A 17,939-nucleotide genomic window follows, 5' to 3' on the forward strand; every position below is an offset into this window, starting at 1 on the left:
AACCTGCAGCTTGAATGACATGCAGTCTGAACAGTGGCAAGCAATAATTCGAATTTTGCGATGAGGATTGCTAAAATTTGCTTCCAGGCCATAGCACGGATGAAAATGTTGTTCTAAAAATCTATATGCGATGGTGTGGATTGTGATTCAAATGTTTGATCAGGAAAACATGAATAACATGCACATTTGTTAATTTTAACTGGTCAGTCAAGGGCTCAAGGCCGTTGGGTGAGTATTGAACTGGGGGATCAGAGATGACAAGTATTCTTCAATATAAACTAAACTCACATGCCAATTAATACTCACTATATTGTGTACAAGAAAAAAGGGGAAAAATTAACCCATAAAAAATAAATGTGTTGTTTCTGCATCCTATGCTGGTGTCCTAACGATCCATCCTAGGCACTCCTTCCGAAGAGGCGAGTCAGCAAATATTGCTTTGATGAAATTTTGCACCTGCACAGGATTAACAAACAGATTGGTTTAAACCAGAAAACTGACTTAGAATTTAGGATACTTGTTCAGCATGGATAACTTTGGAAAGTCATGCAGCAGTTTGAGTTTAGGGATACTGGAGACCCCCCAAATCACAGATTGAGATACACAGGAACATATGAGGACCTAAATCTTGCTGAAGACAGGCAGAAGACGTAGACTAAAGCTACGAACAATTAAAGGACCCAGTATGAGATAGGATGATGACGACGACAACAACAACATAGGCTTTCAGTCCCAAGCAAGTTAGGGTAGGCTAGAGGTGAAGCCCAACAAAAGTCACAAATCAGGATTCGGGTACATGAATAGCTGTTTTCCAAGCACTCATATCCAAGGCTAAATCTTTAGGTATATTCCATCCTTTCAAATCTCCTTTTATTGCCTCTTCCCATGTCAGTTTTGATCTTCCTCTGCCTCTTTTCACATTACTATCACGCCTTAGGGTTCCACTACGCACCGGTGCCTCCGGAGGCCTTCGTTGGACATGTCCAAACCATCTCAGCCGGTGTTAGATAAGCTTTTCTTCAATTGGTACCTATCACGTATATCCTCATTCCGGACTCGATCCCTTTTCGTATGACCACAAATTCAACGGAACATACGCATTTCCGCAACACTTATCTACTGGACATGTCATCTTTTTGTAGGCCAACATTCTGCACCATACAACATTGCAGGTCTAATCACCGTCCTATAAAACTTGCCTTTTAACTTCAATGGTACCCTCTTGTCACATAAAATTCCTGATGCTTGGCACCACTTCATCAACCCCCCCTTTGATTCTATGACTAACATCCTCATCAATATCCCCATCTCGTTGTAGCATTGATCCCAAATATCAAAATGTATCCTTCTGGGCACTACTTGGCTTTCCAAACTGGCATCTCCCTCCTCATGTGTAATAGTGTCAAAGTCACATCTCATATATTTAGTTTTAGTTCTGCTAAGTCTAAAACGGTATGAGAAAGCGCCCACATAGAAAGCGCTAAGCCTCTGAAACTGCATACCAAATCCTATGCGAAGGTAAAAATAAAAGAGGGGGACTGGGCTTGCTCACCTCAGATGATGTGAAACCACAGCTAACTAGGTCACCACTTTCCCAAGCAGCTGTGATGGACTTCAATGACATATCAAGCAACTCTGAACATTATCATTATTTTCAGTGTTGTTTTGAGTGAATAAAAAAACATATTTAGCTCAGTCAAAAATTCAAAAAATCCATAATTAGAATCAACAAAATGTACCTGCTAGCTTACGGAACTTTTTCAATGATGGTACAATTCCATCCAATTGAATCCAAGTGTCATGGTCTAAGAACTTTGTGCTGCCATCACCGTTCTCAACCAGAGAAAGAAATAGTGATGAGAGGTTTTCGAGAGCCAAATGGATAAGGCCTTGCAGCTGTAAGCATACCATATATTAGTAAGGATCAAGATTTGATCACCTAAAACATTATGGCATAACATGTATCACCTGCAGTGTCTCTTCTGCTGCCATGTCATCTATCAGAAGCATATCTCTTGTAATTCTAGAGAACACAGACCCAAGGACATGACACATACTTTTCCTGTAAGTTGATTTTGGCAGTATTGATTCCCACATGATGCGTATCTTTTCCAAAATGAACACGGCCTGAATCGAACATATAGATCATTAGAGTGAAACAATGATGTTCAATCGATAACCCCAATGCCCAGTTAGATGAAAATTTGAGACAAATTTTTCGACAACCGAAATTGATTGCTGCTGAGGATTTGGCACAGCATGAACAAGACCACTTTTAATTTCATTGGAGGTACAGGAAAGATTCAAGTTAAAATGCTCTTTGGATGCATCACGAGATTGCTGGTAAAAAATATATTTTTCCTGAAATCCTGTTAGAACAGTGGCTACGTATTTTCTAATTTGGTTTGATAGCTTAGGATCTTTTTTGGGTCTGAGACCTCTGTACCTGTACATAATACTACCTCCAGATCAAAATATTTGTTGTCGTTGACTTTTGGTCACGATGTTTGACCATTCGTCTTATTCAAAAAAATTATGTAAGTATCATTTATTTTGTTTGTGGCTTACTTTACCATCACAGGTATTTTAATCCTGACTTATCTTTTCATACATTTACTATAATTTTTTGAATAAGACGAATGGTCAAAAGTTGCAAGAAAAAGTCAACAGCGACAAATATTTTGATACGGAAGGAGTATCTTTTTACCGATATATAAAAAAGAATAAGTAGGGGTCTCCCTACTGATTTTGTTAAAAAAATCCTAAAGATTCGTCAAAAGGTGTAGCAACAGGGCGCAAGGCTTTTCCAGGCTTCACAATGTAATATTTATAGCAGTTCCAAATCAAGTAAAAGTAGAAAATGAAACGCCACTCATTTTGAGTTGCGAAGCATGATTTCACCAAGCTCACAATTATAAATAAACAATTCCCTTGCTACTTTCATCGCTAATTATGTGGATTTCGACTTAAAAACCATGGCTGTCTTGTTTTGTTTCTCCATTGTGTAGGTGATGTTAAATTTGGGACTACAAGCTCGATGAACAAGCAAAAAGCATGTATGAATCTTGCCCCCACCCATTTTTCAAGGTTCAAACAGCTCATATTCTTTAACAATGGAACAAACCTGCTCAATACTAAATTTTGCTGACTCATAATGTTGAGGTTGGTGAGTATTCTGAAAACCATCAGCACCATCTATAGCCTGAAAAGCAATGTAATGAACAAGAAACTTTAAATAAGAGTTAACAAGTAGAAGTAATTACGTGTGTGGAAAAGATTTAGAAAGATCTAATGACCTCGCTTATGGTATCAATAGCAAGTTGTATTTGTCGTCTCAATACAACATCTGCCATATGGGAGAAGATTGGCGCTAAATCCACAAAAACAACTTGTTTCTGTAGATCAATAGGAAAATCTGCACGGTACTGCACAAATGCATCCAAAGGTTAGTTAAATGCATTTTGTTTTGTAATAAACACTTAAAACATATCCAAAAAATGTTCAATTTGGTTGCCCAAAAAAGAAAGATAGGTTTACAGCAGCACGAGGCTGGTTCTTTTTTATTTTGTCCGAACTAAACACATGAATCATTGGTTTTTCATACGTACACTAGGTTTTGGGGAAAAGTAATCACTCTATCTTACCACACAACAAATGTTGTCCCATCAACCATAGCCAGTTATAGTGAGCACAACAAACAGTGGCAACTTGGATGGGTTAAGCTTGTCTTGGGGTTCACAAGTCCCCTGACAAGTGGTGGGTAGCGGTAAGGGCTCTGCTGCCTGCAATCGCACCAGAAGGATGGTTGGGGCTGGAGGCAGTACATGAGGAGCCCAGACAACCTTGGCACTGGTTGCGAGAAGCCGGGAAGGAAGGTGTTACCACAGGAAGGGGAGGCAGTAGTGGGAACAAGGGATGGCAGCATGCCAGACAGGGGCGAAGCTACATTATAATTAGGGGGTCGCACCCCCCAAATTTTGCAAGAACAGTAATTATGCTTAAATTTTCACCATATATGCACCCTCCTTAGCTCAACACTATGAACCCACAAGGAAACAACCCCCCCTAATTTGCTCTACCTTCGCCACTGAAGCCAGAGATGCAGTAAATGGAGTTGTTGTGGTGGTGGTTGACTGTTGAGGTCATGGGCGATGCATGGCTAAGTGTCACCCAGTGCAATCCTAAGGAGGCCATCACTAGTACCAAACTCAAAAACAAAACTCATTTCAATGACTAGAGACTATTGGGCAACAGCACAGCACAACCTTATACGTGAAAGATAGAGAATACAAAATCTGTCACAGATCTGCATTTTTAGTGTGAATTCTCACAAAAAACACATTAATATAAATCAACCAAATCCCAAATTGAGCATAATAATGGACAGCAAAAAGTTGGATTTGCACACCTGAAATGCGAGGCCGAGAATTTCTTGGGACAAATGGTAGAAGTCATTGTGAACAATAGCAGCCACTTGGCTTATGCTATGAAGTTGCTTCTCTAGCTTCAGGAAAAAAAATATTTGACAAAGGTCAATTACTCTGAAACAATAATAGTGCCTGAAAGAGAACTGAAACTAGAATATTCTGTGACCTGCTTTAAGTACAAATGACATGTCATAATATGGAAGCCTAAAACAATCATTCAAAGTTTGTACATGCACGAACCTGAACTGGCACAATAGCCTTATACAGGAGCAAGACATCCCTAGCAGCAAAGCAAAACTCCTTAGCAACTCTTGCAGATGACAACGATGCATCCTGCTCTGGTTATTCAACAAGAAAAATGGATGTACATCAAATCCTCATCAATAAGAATTAGTTCATGAACACTGAAAGCTGGAAGATTTAATTTGCATGGAATGGTAAACACATTACACATTGGCTGATACATGAAACTAATGGTAAGAATACATGCCATGATGAACAGAACAATAGTTATTATGGTCTGTGATAATAGCTGTGTAGAACGCCAACAACAGAAAAGGAATGTGGCAGCAGGCATACCTTGAGGGCTCCGTGAACCAGTTCCATTAATAGAAGTGCTGATTTAGACGTAAAACACTTCTCTGGCAGGAAAAGTAGATCAACAACAGAATCACCTCGATCACCAGATTCCTGCAATAATAAGCCTCTTTAGTATGTATGCAAAAAATGAATCCTACATTATCCTGCTCAGTAGCTTGCCCATGAAAACCCTTAGGTTAACCAAAGCAACTCACCAGAGGGTTATCATAATCATACTGTACAAGAATGTTCCTTGCTTTCACCAAGATCTCACTTCTTTTCCGTACAGCAAAATGAACTTCGACATCATCAACAAATTGGGTCAACTTGCCGTCCTTTCTATCAGGCAAAAGAAACATCATGCTCCTAAGTTTGTTCTCGAATTCAGCTGTACTTCGCACAACATCCTGGAACTCAATTAGCTTGGATGCCTCATTGGGTACAGCCTGAGAAGACGCAAGTGAAGGATCAGTCCAAAACAATCTGAAACAGCAACTACCAGCTTGCAATGCAAATGTCTCCAAACAAGAAAACTTCAACAAGGAAGTTCATAGAACCCTAAGCTTCTTGTGGTCAATAAGGATAGTTCGTAAGTTAGTTCAGATCACCCTGTACCTTTTTAACAATTTCGATTCTTCCTATTATGGAACTACAAAGATATATTTGAGTCAAACTTTTTCAATTGCTGCAAGTTTGACAATATAACGCGCAAATTAGAGGGATAAAATAAGTTTTAGTTATTCTATATATACATTTTCTGAACTAAGTAGTATTCAATTAATGAGAATATATGCAACAAAGCTAAGATCATTATAGAGTGTATCTCTCCCTCTTTCATCTCTCTGGGATAGCAATTGGCTTACCATGCAAATGTCTACAGACACGAAAACTGAAAATGGGAAGCTCATAAAATCCAAAAGGTTGTTTGTACTCCCTCCGTTTCAAATTGTAGGTCACTTTGGCTTTTCTAGATACACAGTTTTTGTTATGCATCTAGACATAAATTATATCTTGGTGCATAAAAAAAACTATGTATCTAGAGAAGCCAAAACGAATTACAATTTGGGACGGAAGGAGCAGTTTGTAAGGATAGTAACTTCGTTTATGTCATTCCCTTCCTTTTTTCTTAAAAAATGATTCTTCCTATTTCAGGACTCCATTCAATTGGTGGAAAGTATGATACCATAACGAGCAAATTATAAGGATAACATAACTTAGTTCACTACAGCTATTAAACAATATACACAGGCTGATGAATGCAAATCAAATCATTGGCCATATGTTCTAGCAGAAGTAGATGTTTGATGAAGATTATGCAAGTTCAGATATTGCCTTCTCTAACACATTATAGACAGCAAAGCTATTCACAATGACATTACTGCAGTTGATAATGATAAGAACCAAGCATGCTTCTAAAAAGGCTGCTCATGAAAAGCAGCAGAGGAAATTGGGCAGTTCTTGAGCATTTCCTTTCTCTGATAAATCAGGAAGAACCATACCTTGGAGAGAAAGTGTGTGATAACCAGGTCAGAAATTCTTGGCCAGGTTAACTTTGCAAAAGACTGAACCCACTTGCTATTTTCCATGCAAATGAACTTGCAAATGAACTTGATGGCATCAATTATTCTTGAATATAGATTCGAACCATCTTTGTTGTCCTTCAACAATAAGAACCAGTTATATCAGTCAAAGAAATAAGTTTACTTAGTCAGCAGAAAGTATGAAACTAATAGTGGTTTGTGGTTCCAGATGTACAAATATCTATTCTCCTACACAATATTGCTAGAAACCAGAATATATTTACTTGTTGAATTGTTTCTTAAAATGAAGATACACATGTTTAGGACAAGCTAATTAGTTCATTTTTGTAAACAATATTAGCTTGCCTTAAACATCATATATTTAAAAGCATAGGGAATACATATTAATGTCTTGAAAAACCATGGCAAAGGCACACAGCTGACAATTGAACTAGGTCAATATAGGCCTCGAAAACAGGTATCTACAAACACTTCCCTTTATAAATTATAAATCAGGAAACAATATGAAATGCTTACTTTTAGCTCCTGTGAAGGGACTATGCTTAAGACTGATACAGAGTGTTTTGGACCACCTTCCTCAAACACTTCTACAGAAACTGCAACATTTGTGTTACTTATTGCTGGAACCAGAATATGTTTCATCATCAAATCTGCCATCTTTGCCATCCCATAGTCTAGGGCATCAATGATCTGCATAACAAAGAAATGGCAAAGTGATACATTTGGAGAAGCTCAATATTACCATATAATGTGGGGTCAACACAATGCAAAGCTGCCATGGCAGTACCTGCCATCCAACAAATTCTAGAAGGGATGGCATCTATTGTCTTATCCCCTAAGTTAAGTTAGAGATATTGCAATATTAAAAATAAGAGCGAAATGCACTGCAGGGCCCTAAACAATACCACATTCTCATCTGGGTCCATAAACTCTCAAAGTGATCATCCGGGTTCTTCAATTTTTAAGTGATTCATTCCAAGTGTGAATCCAGGGTGCATAACATCAACATACTGTCTACTCCCTCCGATTTGCAGCAATTGTTGTTTTAGCCTCTTCTACTATATGTATAAAAAATAATTGTTATTCCGCAACTTCGACGTAGCTTTGACCCATTTTTTCAAATATTACCCCTCAATTCCTTCATTAACTACTGCCTCCGTTTTGTTTTCTTAGGCGTTTCACCGTTTCCTGCTTTTGCCGATAAGTAGAGCGCATAGCCTCGGTACTCCCTCACCCTCAGTATCTTCCCCCTCGGTAGACAGAAAACTAACTGCTTGGAGAATGAATCGGCCAGAAAACAGCCAGCGTCCGCTGCATGGTGCCATGCATGTGCTGCAACCTGGCCCAGCGGAGAAATATTTGGTGCAAAATTAATGTAGCAGCTAGCATGCACCATCAAATGGAGAGTGGGTGTGTGCTTTAGACATAATAAATGCATGCTTTGTAGAGGATCAACTATTGGTAGGATGGACATATTATTTACCTCCTTAGTTCTTGTGCCCAAGGCTAAAACGACAACTATTGTAAACTGGAGGTCCTTAGTTAGAATTCCAATCTAGTCTGCAACATATCGAAAGAAGATTAACATACGAACACATGGGGCAAAGTTATCGTGATTTTAGCCACCGAAGGACCAACAAACAGCCCATATTCCTCGGCCAATACTCCAATAGCTATATTAACAACAATTGTATTAATTCTTTCTACGGTGAGCTGCTTAGGCTAATGTACAATTTATGTTCTGCTTGATGTCCATCTAAAGTTCCCAAATAAGTTCCATTACCAAAATTGCATTTATTGTTTACAAGTATAGGGTTATGGTATTTTACTGGAGTTCTCAAGCCGTGATGCAGTAGCACCAAACGAATTTTTGCAGTACAACTCACCTCCAATGCCTGCAGCGCCACAGGAAGCTCAACATCATGTGTTTGACTGGAACAGCCTCTTGGAGTAGCACTCACCACCACCTTCCCTCCCTCCGCTGCAAACTCCATGCACTCCTCCACATTCTTTGCAAGCCCCACTTGCAGCTGCGCCATCACCATAATCACAATTCGGAAACCACAATCAGCATAAGCTCAATCACTCCAAAGCAGAATCTCCTCCTCACCTCGTCGACAAGCTGCTCCCAGTCGTTCCTGAGCAGCCCAAACACCACCGGATCGTCTTGACTGGATCCAGATCGCTCGGGATCGATCAGGAGAGGCTTCAGCTCGGCAGCAGCAGCGGCGGTGTCAAGAGGGTTCGCTGCCGCACGGGCCTCGCGAAGGCGGGCAGCAAGGGAAGCAATTGTGGAGGCGGCGGCGAGATGCTCCTGACGCTCGGCGAGCTCTTGACGGGCGGCGAGGAGGCGGTCGGCGAGGGCCTTGAGGTCGGACAGGTCGGGCGAGGAAGCGAGAGGGGCGAGCGCGGAGTCGAGGGAGGACTCGTGGGAGGCGGCGGAAGCGGCGGCGGAGGCGGCGCGGGCGAGCGAGGAGGCGAGGGCCCCACGGTGGGAGGCGGCGAAGGAGAGTGCGGAGGCGTGGAGGCGGTCGGAGCGGAGGCGGAGGCGGTCGATGAGGAGGCGGAGGTCGGGCGCGGAGAGGGGCGTGGAGGGGTCCGAGGCGTCGGCGGTGGTGGAGAGGAGGAGCTCGCGCACGTCGTCGGCGGCCATCGCCACCGGCGGCGGAGTGCTCGGCTGCCGCGTGGATCCAAACGGACGGGGACTTCGGTCTGCTGTCAGCGCTGCGGGAAGGAATTGAGCTCGTGTTGAGATCTACTCTGCCGGAATTACCATATTGCCCTTCACCATTTCATTTTGTTTCAATTCAATTGCATACATTTTTGGGAAAAAAAATCAATTTTGATTTTTGTTTGGGTTACTTTTCACATTTCAATTTTCTTTTAATATTTCTTGCCGTTGCGATTAGAGGAGGCGGGAACGTGTAGATAAGTTCGTCGGATCCAAGATGGGCAAATTTGAGGAAAATATATGACCGAGTGAGGTTACCAGCTATACAATTTATCTTTGCCCAATTTATGTTTTTGATCAACATACAACTGAAAATATTTACAAATACTCATTCGAAGGAAATCAACCAAGACCATCTAGTTTCAATTAGCAGTCATTATGCATTAACTTCTCCTTTGCACTAGACGTATATTATGTGAAATTATATGAGGCACCATTCTTCACATCAAACAGAATTTCAGGTCAAAATTATACATTTTCCAACAAAAAAGTCATGTTTGTAGGAACAAATGTGCATTACGTAACACCTTTGCAAAAACAAAGTCAAAGAATGTTATCTTGGCCAACCTGTTTTTATGATAAGAAAATTACCATGCCACCACAGACTTCACCCAGTAGGCAAACATCGGATAACTGTACAAACAGGATTTGTTCTGATTCAGATATCAATTTACATATAGAAACGCAGCAAACATAGACACCAAGCACTCATCATGTACAACACCAGCCTGGTCAGATCACAGGCGATGGATTTCTTATTAGCCGGCAAAATAATACATATCCACCAAATAAATGAATGAACACTATACACTGCCTGTAACCCTGATGCATCACAAAAGGCATCCGGCTTATCTCTTATTCTGTTTAATTTACATCCCCCTCACTCAAGGGGTGTTATCATTCTGTTCTATATCTCTCTTAACATAGATGCAGATCCAATACCTTAGCTTTTTTCTGCTGTTTATCTGTTCACCTGTGCAGTATGCCAGTATGATTGGATAATTAGTCCGAAACATGCCATTCCGCAGATGGCAGGTCAGTCAGTCCTCGCAGTACTCATAAATTGCACCAGTATGATTGAAGCCACATGATACATGGACTGCTCTTGCATTCTTGCCAAACGGCACCATCATAGGTTCAAAATAATCTACGTCATTTCCATGCCCCTGGTAGAAAGGCAGCGTAAACATATAACCAGTGTTTGGTGGGGATTACGCATGTTGTACATCATCACCATGAAAAACAAGCACTTGTAGTGACAGCAAGTAACTCACCAGTTGTCCACCAGAAGAATGGCCCTCTTCGAAAAAAGTACCATTAGCGCCTCCCCAACCCCAGGTGTAGATGTCATCACCTGGATGTTTTGAGATGCTCAGATCACAAAAACACTATGCATTGAAACATGGCCAGAAGAACCTTCTTTTAACAAGTACTCCAATTATCCAATATATAACACAGGTACTTTTGTCTAGTTGTCTTCCATTTCAGCTTAACAAGCCAGAGCAAAAGAAAAAAAAAACTTCACTCCATGCTCATGCCCTAAAAACCTCCCATCAACCATATTGGTATCAGTTTGGGCCACTACCCAGAATCCTGCCAGAGCCCTATTTTTTTTAATAAATGTACAGTCCTTTTAGAACCAGAACTATAGATTCAGAAAATACAGTACTGATTTTTAAAGATGCATGGCTAATCTGATTCCACCTGCAAATGGCCTATAGAGCTAGTTTGGAAAGGGGATTGGGATGCAAATCTTTGGGATATAGTTCAATTCTGAGAAGTTCCTAGATTGATTCTTATCTTCCAAATGAACACATTTCTATTCTGACTCTGTCTGAGTAAGAGGAACACACATTTACTTGCATGTACGCACAGATAGCTTAGAGCTTAGTTTCACCATTTGCAATGACAAGCACGGAAGCACCCTGATATACTTATATTATAATAAATAACAGAATTCAACTCAAAAGTGTTTGTCACTTCAAGGTATAGCCTAGCCTACTGTTCCATATTCTTGTTGCTAGAACTTTTGACACAAATTTTTCAACCTACAAGATATCAGCAAACCAAAGTGTGTATTGACTATTGAGCCTTGATTGAGAAAGGAGTTACCAATAAGAGCTAACATACTGGTGAAAAGGGAGTATAATTATCATACCTGAAATTACAGCAGTGTGCTTCCAACCACAAGACACCTGCAGAGGGCAAATGATCAAGGACTCGATATCCAACATAAGTTATACATAAAATGCTTTAAGCGATGCATCAATACAAGAATTATCTTTAAGTGACCCAATACACAAAAAAGCTTGAAATAAGTAACCAGAAGTACAAACCTTAGACACAGGAAGCTTAAATAGTGAGCTTTTCAAAATTTCTGGAGAGCGAACCATGTCTGTACCTCTGGTGAGAGATGATTACGTAAGAATATAACTTTGACACTTAATACACACTAGAAAAGGTATGATACAAGTTGAAATAGGAAATATTGAAAATGCAATAGATGAAATACCCCAGACCAAGGCATCCATTTTCATTTGAACCCCAAGAATACAGATCACCACTATCTGCAAAACATCACCTTAAATCTTTTAAAATTGCATGAAAAGCCACAACTAAAAAATTGATAGTTTTGCATTGACAAAATACAAAACAAAGACTGCACCAAACACCAATACCTGCTACAACACAAGTATGGTAACCTCCACAAGCAACTTCTTCTGAAAACGGTATCTCTTCAACAATAACTGGTCTGAATGCTTCATTTGATCTTCCAAATCCCTAAAACTTTAAGTTAAATCAAAGGAAATGAAGGGAAATAAAAAATATTTTGGTAAGGGCAGCGAAAAATAAAATGACAATGTGGCCTGATTGGATACCACCTTCTCAGTCTTCTGCCCAAATATGAACAAAGTACCTTTTTCTGCAATTTTGACATAGGGAAATCATAAGATTGGGCAATAGTGATTTGTACAATTGATTATTGCTTTTCTGTAAGCTTACCATCAATGCAAGCAGAGTGCAACATTCCTGCAGCTATCTTTTTAATCTAGCCAATGCATTAAAAAAACAGAAAGAGAATAGAATCACTACATGGCAATAAGATAATACTTTTTGATTAAGAGGCATATTGAGTTTCAAAGCAAATACCTTGATACCGTCAAGGTTTTTGATCAACCTTGGAGTATATTCACTGCACAAATGAAGATATAGTTACCAATTTATCATCCTTCTAACACAGCACCATATAGTGCAGACACTCAGAATTGTGAGACCTATTTTAGCCTAAAATATCCGACAGAATCCTTCCAACTTTCAAACTTTCTATATGTCACCAAGCATTTTACTCAAAACCTCACACTACATGATCTAGCAACCTTGTTCATTTTAAGAAAACCACAGACAATGCCTATATCTGCCACATAAAATTCATAAGCCACAAGCTTAAGATACGTACAAGTTCCATCCCTATTAAAATCATACCCATACTCTCATTTGTACTTAGGCAGGCCAGCTTGTACTAGAAAACTTTCATCTCTTATGGTTATTTTTTATCTTATTTTCTAAATAGAAGAAAATAAATTATTCTGTAACATAAGAGTACATACACAATTAATTGCCCAACAATTATTTTTACAGATAAGTATTTATGAAACAAACATTACCATACCTTGAGGTAAGGGAGAATCCCAGTATGCTAGATTGAGGCCCATGTCCAAGCCTACCGGAACCAGAAGCTCCCCAACTTAAGACTTCACCTTCGTCTTGAGAAGCAAAAGCAAGAGAAAATTAGACTCTTGAAGGTAGCAACATTTAAATACAATTGCTATAGAACATTGATTTGCTAGTCACCTGTAACAGCAATTGAATGCTCTGATCCCAAAGCAACCATTTTCACTCTGAAGTCAGTCAAACAATCAACCTTTGTTGGGCTTGAAACTACTTTGCCTGCCCCTAATTCAAATCAAGAAAAAACAAATCCACCTCAGAAACAAAAGCTGATGTTGATATATAACTTTACTGCAAAAAGGATAATTAATGAAGCAATTGAATACTGTATTACCTAGGAAACTTATAGAAGCATGATTATGCTCCATGCAAAATAATACAAAAACATGTACGGCAAGTTGAAACTGTGCTCAAGCAATATCTAAGAGCTATATGAATTTCCTAACCTCGTACATAGATTTTATTATATTCTTTCGTGGGACCAAGTGACCCCACACTCATCAATGCCAATAAGTTACCGTTGATAGTTTCAAAGTATATGTACCAGAACATTCACCTATAGATACTGCATGACAAGGTGGCATTAAGAAAGTGAAGAAAGGGATGGCGTAATTACCTTTTCCAAGGCCAAGCTGACCACCTGAGTTTCGGCCCCAAACAAAGAGTTTACCATCCGCTGATCAAGAGAGTCAAGCAAAAATTTTAGTGGAGTTATTATGATGCACACATGTGCAGCACAAAGCAATTTGGTAAATTAATATAAGAGGTGGTAATCACATTTCTTTTATGTTATAATTGTCTCCAATATCTGTAAAAACATTGAGCAATGTGTTCTATGCTGACATGCAGCTAAATAATTCAATACCTTTTGCAGTACATTGTATTACAACTCCATGAGCAAATGGGCAATAACATATGTCATTTAAGGTGTGATTGCACAACTCTAGGCCTAGGAATAGGGCACATTTCCAGATAGCCCTTTTTGTTTGAAAATGCATCCTGCCCAATATGTAATTTTGGTTTTATCACATCTACTTTACATATCTAATAGAGAAATAAGGATTTTGGTTTTATCAAATCTACTTTCAATATCTATTAGAGTAATAAGAACCATAGCAACAATCTTATAATGAATGTATTACAGCAACAGACCCGCATCTAGCTTCCTAAGCGACAACTGGCAATATGCTTGACATCAAGAAGTCCAGCACTAGATCAATATAATACAACCAGAAACAAAAAGATTGATTACCTTCATCCCATACTTCTATGTTTACACTACTATCATGTAAATGATTTTACAGTATAGATACCTACTAATATTGATAAGTAGCTTCTTCTAGTTCTCCTCAATAAAAAAAGGAGCTTCTTCAGCACAAATGTAACACTCGAGACCAAGATTATTGTGTGCACCACAAAAATAAGAAGTAAGAAAGCACTCAATTATATGCACCCTTAAAACCCGAGAAGCTTGAACTGTCCGCTGATCCACTAAAAACTTATGGTAACATAGAAGGTAGGACCCTCCTTTCCATCTTTCTATTATTACTTAGCTCACCTTATTCTGTTGAATCAAAATATGCACATAACATAATCTAATTATTTTCTCTTACCAGTAATTGCACAAGAATGATGGTTGCCAGCTGAAACTTCTACAACTCTCTCGTGAAATCCAGAAACTTCAACAGGCTCCTATACATGACAAAGAGGAGAACTGATTTCTATTGACAAAAATAGAACACAGTATGTGGAATAATCAGATTCATAGGGTTCAACATTCAATTACAGAGAGGAAAACCAATGCTAAATGTTGTGAATAACCAATTATGTCTGCTTTGTTTCTTAAGCCCAATATATCTAACATCTGGGTGCAAAATGTGGCTGTGACAAGGACCAGTTTACTTTTTTTTTAAAAAAAAGGACCAGTTAAATAATATCGCTTGCTTCCAAGGATTGATATATGTGCCTTCGAGGTAATATAAAAGTTACTTCACTGGAATACATAGTCGTATAGTAGACTGGTTGTCATTACATGAATTAGGACGTATAATTGCCCCCTAATTTGTCTCCTAGTTATTTTTTTCCCTCCAGAGCTAGGAGGATATAGCCAAAGTTCTGTTAATAGGCATTGTAGAAGCAAACACATGAGAATACGAAGGTCAAGAAGCGATACCAGCGTATGTGTAACAGAGGATCCTATCCCGAGCTGCCCAAAGTCGTTTAGCCCCGTGGCGAACACACGCCCGCTCTCTGCACAAAACATAAGGGCAAACCTCGCCCGCATTACAACCCAATACAAACAGAAAATAGGAAAATGATAATTTGACGAGAGCATTAAATGCTGATCGTTCACTCACACGTGCTAATTTCAGTCTGGAAGAGCATGACATTGTGCATCCATTACTAATAACTATAATTATGCGTACTTAGAGCAAAACGGTCAAAATCAAGCGCATAACATATCTAGTAATGTTAGTCTGGTGGGTAAATACAACTAGTTAGCTACTTGAACCAAGCCGCTGAATCAGCACAAGCATGATCCCTCGAATTACTACAGAAGTAGATGGCGATGTTAAGAGAAGATGAGGAGGGAGGAGGAGAACGGGGGGCGTACGGGTGAGGAAGAGGGTGTGCGCACCGCCGCAGGCGAGGGAGGCGGGCGGGTCGGCGGCGCGGGAGAGGAAGAAGGGGCAGGCCGTGGGGCTCCACCGCGACTCCAGCGCGCCCAGCCCCAGCCTCCCGTAGTCCCCGTTCCCCCAAAGCGCCGCCACCCGCTGCCGCGGCGCCCTGGAGGAGGCGGCGTCCGACGAGAGACACCGCAGCAGCGGCGGCCACCGCCTCGTCGCCCGCCACATCGCGCTCGGGCTGGAATGGTGGCGGAGTGGAGACTGGAGAGGAAGGTGGAGCTCGCGGCGACGGCGAGCCCACGTGGGCGACGAGACGAAACGAGAGACGAGAGCGTTCGTTCGCTGGAAGGCGTTTCCAGAGAAGAAGAGAGAGGCGGAACCGAAACGGGGCGAGCCCAAGGTGTGTGATGGGCTTCAGACTACAGTGGGCCGTAATTCATTTGTTTGGTCTCAATTTGCGAGCGTTTTCAGCTAAAAAAAACTTTGGATCATTTCTTGCAACTTTATTAGTCTGATGAACCATTTTTCTTTTCAAAAATAGACCGTTTTCTATTTTTCATCAAGGTAAGCACGTGTCTGGTTTTAATCATTGTTTATACCTTGATGAGTTTGCCTCTAAAAAGCAGTTTTGCATTCACTTTCATTTATAGGGCAAATTTTAGTACTACCAAAAAATTTGGCCGACTAATGTCTTTCCAAGCCATGAGACGATATTAAGGTGGGCACAATGGCTGCCCTTGTCTTGGCTTGGCCTTGCCCATGCATGGCTGAGATGGCAGACCTTATTAGAGTGGTGAATGAACATATCCAATGTTTTGATTGTATGATAAACCCCATTCAAGTTGTTTTATTCCCTAAATCTTCACATGATAAACCATCATATTCTTTATAGTTAAATCCATGATCTAATTAAGACCCATATTAGCCATGGTTTGATGGTTAACGGCGCCATTTACACGTGAGATCCACTTGTCATGGTAGAAATTCTGACACTCTTTAGTTTCAGCCATGCCTTCCATTTTGGCGATGACCAATTTTTAGCTTGGCTAAGTGTTAGATGAAATTGCATTTCAAATGTCACCAGAAGTGTCATATAACTCTCCAAATGACAGCTCCCGGTCCCCTTGTCACATGTTTATTTCGAAAGTCTCTCCAGACAACGCTCGCATGCTTCATGCTTGGTTCTTGAGTCAAGCACCCATCTAGAATTTTCATAACCTGTGCAACCAAACATTACTTGAACTTGATTTTATCCCATTTTTGCTTCGACGATTCCTCTACTATTAAAAGAGAGCGTAACTGAATTGGAGCCCATTTCCATTTCCACACCGACACGTCTGTGCATTGGAGCCTCGATTCAGTTCATCCATCCAAGATCCGCCGACGAAACAGAGCCTGAAGTTTTTTTTTTAACAGGAAAACAGAGCCGACTTTGTTCGCTTCAGCTTATCAGCCACCGAACAGTATTTTCCTCTCACAACAAATCAGCCATTTCAACTTTTCAGCCGACTTATAAGTCCAACCGAACATGCCGATTTTCAATTACCCCCACAACGGCAAAACGCTCTCACTCATCAGCTCTGCCATCTCTGACCTGATTTAACTTGGAGTAGTTTTTACCAAGTCGATCGAGAATACAGTATGCACCTTTGTGTATTCCTCCAACACCATATGGCACAAGCTGCACCCAAATTCAGAGTAAACTACACACGTCAGTCTCCCAAGTGCTTCCACTGTCCGATAAGAAGATGCACGACGCCTTCCCCAAATCTGCGGGCTGCAGTGCGCTCTCAACGGCAGCACCGACCCCCCAGATGCCATCCCCCGACGGCCCGACCTCCCAGAGATAAAAGAATCCCGGCCAACCAACTGTTTCGCCGATCCCTAGCCGCGTCGCGCGGCGAGCCCGAAGCCGGCGCCGGGCACCTCACGTGATCGATCGCCGGGGTCGCATACCTGTGCGTCGCAGCCTCGCGCTTTCTCCGCGCAGCTGCCGTGCACACTACTCCTCCTCACTCCCGGAGCCACGCCCACACACGACACACGGCACACTCCTCTGCTCCTATGGCCGCGTCGTCGGAGGCCGCCGTACCGGCGGCGAGCAATAAGAAGGGCGCGGCGCCATCGCCACCGCGGCCACGCTGCGCGCGCGACGCGCTCGTGTTCGCTGCCGGCGTGGCGGCGGCCGTGCTGGCGCTCCTGGGCCTGGCGTCGTCCGTGCTCGCGCCGCCCGGGTGGGGCAGCGGCGTCGGCCTCGTCGCCTTCCCCGTCCCGGGCCCGTCGGACGGGCCGCGCACGTCTATGA

The 17,939-nt window shown here is 41.2% G+C and overlaps 3 protein-coding genes across 5 annotated transcripts in view; 1 reads left to right on the top strand and 2 right to left on the bottom strand.

Annotated features, from left to right (window-relative positions):
* Positions 1–154: 154 nt before the first annotated feature.
* LOC101776164 (centromere/kinetochore protein zw10 homolog) lies at positions 155–9,277 on the bottom strand. Its single transcript, XM_004979372.2, has 14 exons — positions 8,658–9,277; positions 8,434–8,577; positions 7,064–7,237; positions 6,506–6,664; positions 5,222–5,452; positions 5,007–5,117; positions 4,668–4,760; positions 4,409–4,504; positions 3,297–3,425; positions 3,125–3,202; positions 1,969–2,127; positions 1,740–1,896; positions 1,553–1,635; positions 155–456 (listed from the first exon to the last, which is right to left on the bottom strand). The coding sequence occupies exons 1-14, from the start codon at positions 9,198–9,200 to the stop codon at positions 373–375; spliced, it is 2,241 nt and encodes a 746-aa protein (XP_004979429.1). The 5' UTR covers positions 9,201–9,277; the 3' UTR covers positions 155–372.
* A 631-nt stretch (positions 9,278–9,908) lies between these two features.
* LOC101776571 (ultraviolet-B receptor UVR8) lies at positions 9,909–15,989 on the bottom strand. 3 transcript variants are annotated; one of them, XM_022828853.1, is made up of 15 exons: positions 15,622–15,989; positions 15,181–15,257; positions 14,621–14,699; positions 13,624–13,683; positions 13,131–13,226; positions 12,949–13,042; positions 12,429–12,471; positions 12,282–12,327; positions 12,161–12,201; positions 11,957–12,059; positions 11,791–11,845; positions 11,615–11,681; positions 11,437–11,473; positions 10,553–10,632; positions 9,909–10,444 (listed from the first exon to the last, which is right to left on the bottom strand). In XM_022828853.1, exons 1-15 carry the CDS (start codon positions 15,860–15,862, stop codon positions 10,319–10,321), a joined length of 1,245 nt encoding a protein of 414 aa, XP_022684588.1. In that variant the 5' UTR covers positions 15,863–15,989; the 3' UTR covers positions 9,909–10,318. The 3 variants fall into 3 exon arrangements, with proteins under 3 accessions (XP_022684588.1, XP_022684589.1, XP_004979430.1); XM_022828854.1 differs by having other exon boundaries at positions 13,131–13,232; positions 15,646–15,988; XM_004979373.3 differs by having other exon boundaries at positions 13,131–13,232; positions 15,622–15,988.
* A 1,709-nt stretch (positions 15,990–17,698) lies between these two features.
* The window catches only part of LOC101766608 (probable glycosyltransferase 6), a 1,273-nt gene continuing 1,032 nt past the window's right edge, over positions 17,699–17,939 (top strand). The window contains exon 1 of the mRNA XM_004980528.2: positions 17,699–17,927. Within this exon, the coding sequence (XP_004980585.1) occupies positions 17,699–17,927 (229 nt within the window). The remainder of the gene's footprint in view (positions 17,928–17,939) is intronic.

Source organism: Setaria italica, chromosome VIII, assembly GCF_000263155.2.
Source record: "Setaria italica strain Yugu1 chromosome VIII, Setaria_italica_v2.0, whole genome shotgun sequence".
NCBI classification, from domain to species: domain Eukaryota; kingdom Viridiplantae; phylum Streptophyta; class Magnoliopsida; order Poales; family Poaceae; genus Setaria; species Setaria italica.

Excerpts from the sequence above, each read along its gene's own strand:
- LOC101776164 (XM_004979372.2), bottom strand. The coding sequence starts at position 9,200 with ATGGCCGCCGACGACGTGCGCGAGCTCCTCCTCTCCACCACCGCCGAC. Across the intron at positions 7,238-8,433 it reads TGGCGCTGCAGGCATTGGAG|ATCATTGATGCCCTAGACTA; the intron begins GTGAGTTGTACT and ends TTTGTTATGCAG. Across the intron at positions 6,665-7,063 it reads TCCCTTCACAGGAGCTAAAA|GACAACAAAGATGGTTCGAA; the intron begins GTAAGCATTTCA and ends TTATTGTTGAAG.
- LOC101776571 (XM_004979373.3), bottom strand. The coding sequence starts at position 15,862 with ATGTGGCGGGCGACGAGGCGGTGGCCGCCGCTGCTGCGGTGTCTCTCG. Across the intron at positions 12,472-12,948 it reads GGATTCTCCCTTACCTCAAG|TGAATATACTCCAAGGTTGA; the intron begins GTATGGTAATGT and ends TCATTTGTGCAG. Across the intron at positions 11,474-11,614 it reads TTAAGCTTCCTGTGTCTAAG|GTGTCTTGTGGTTGGAAGCA; the intron begins GTTTGTACTTCT and ends TGCCCTCTGCAG.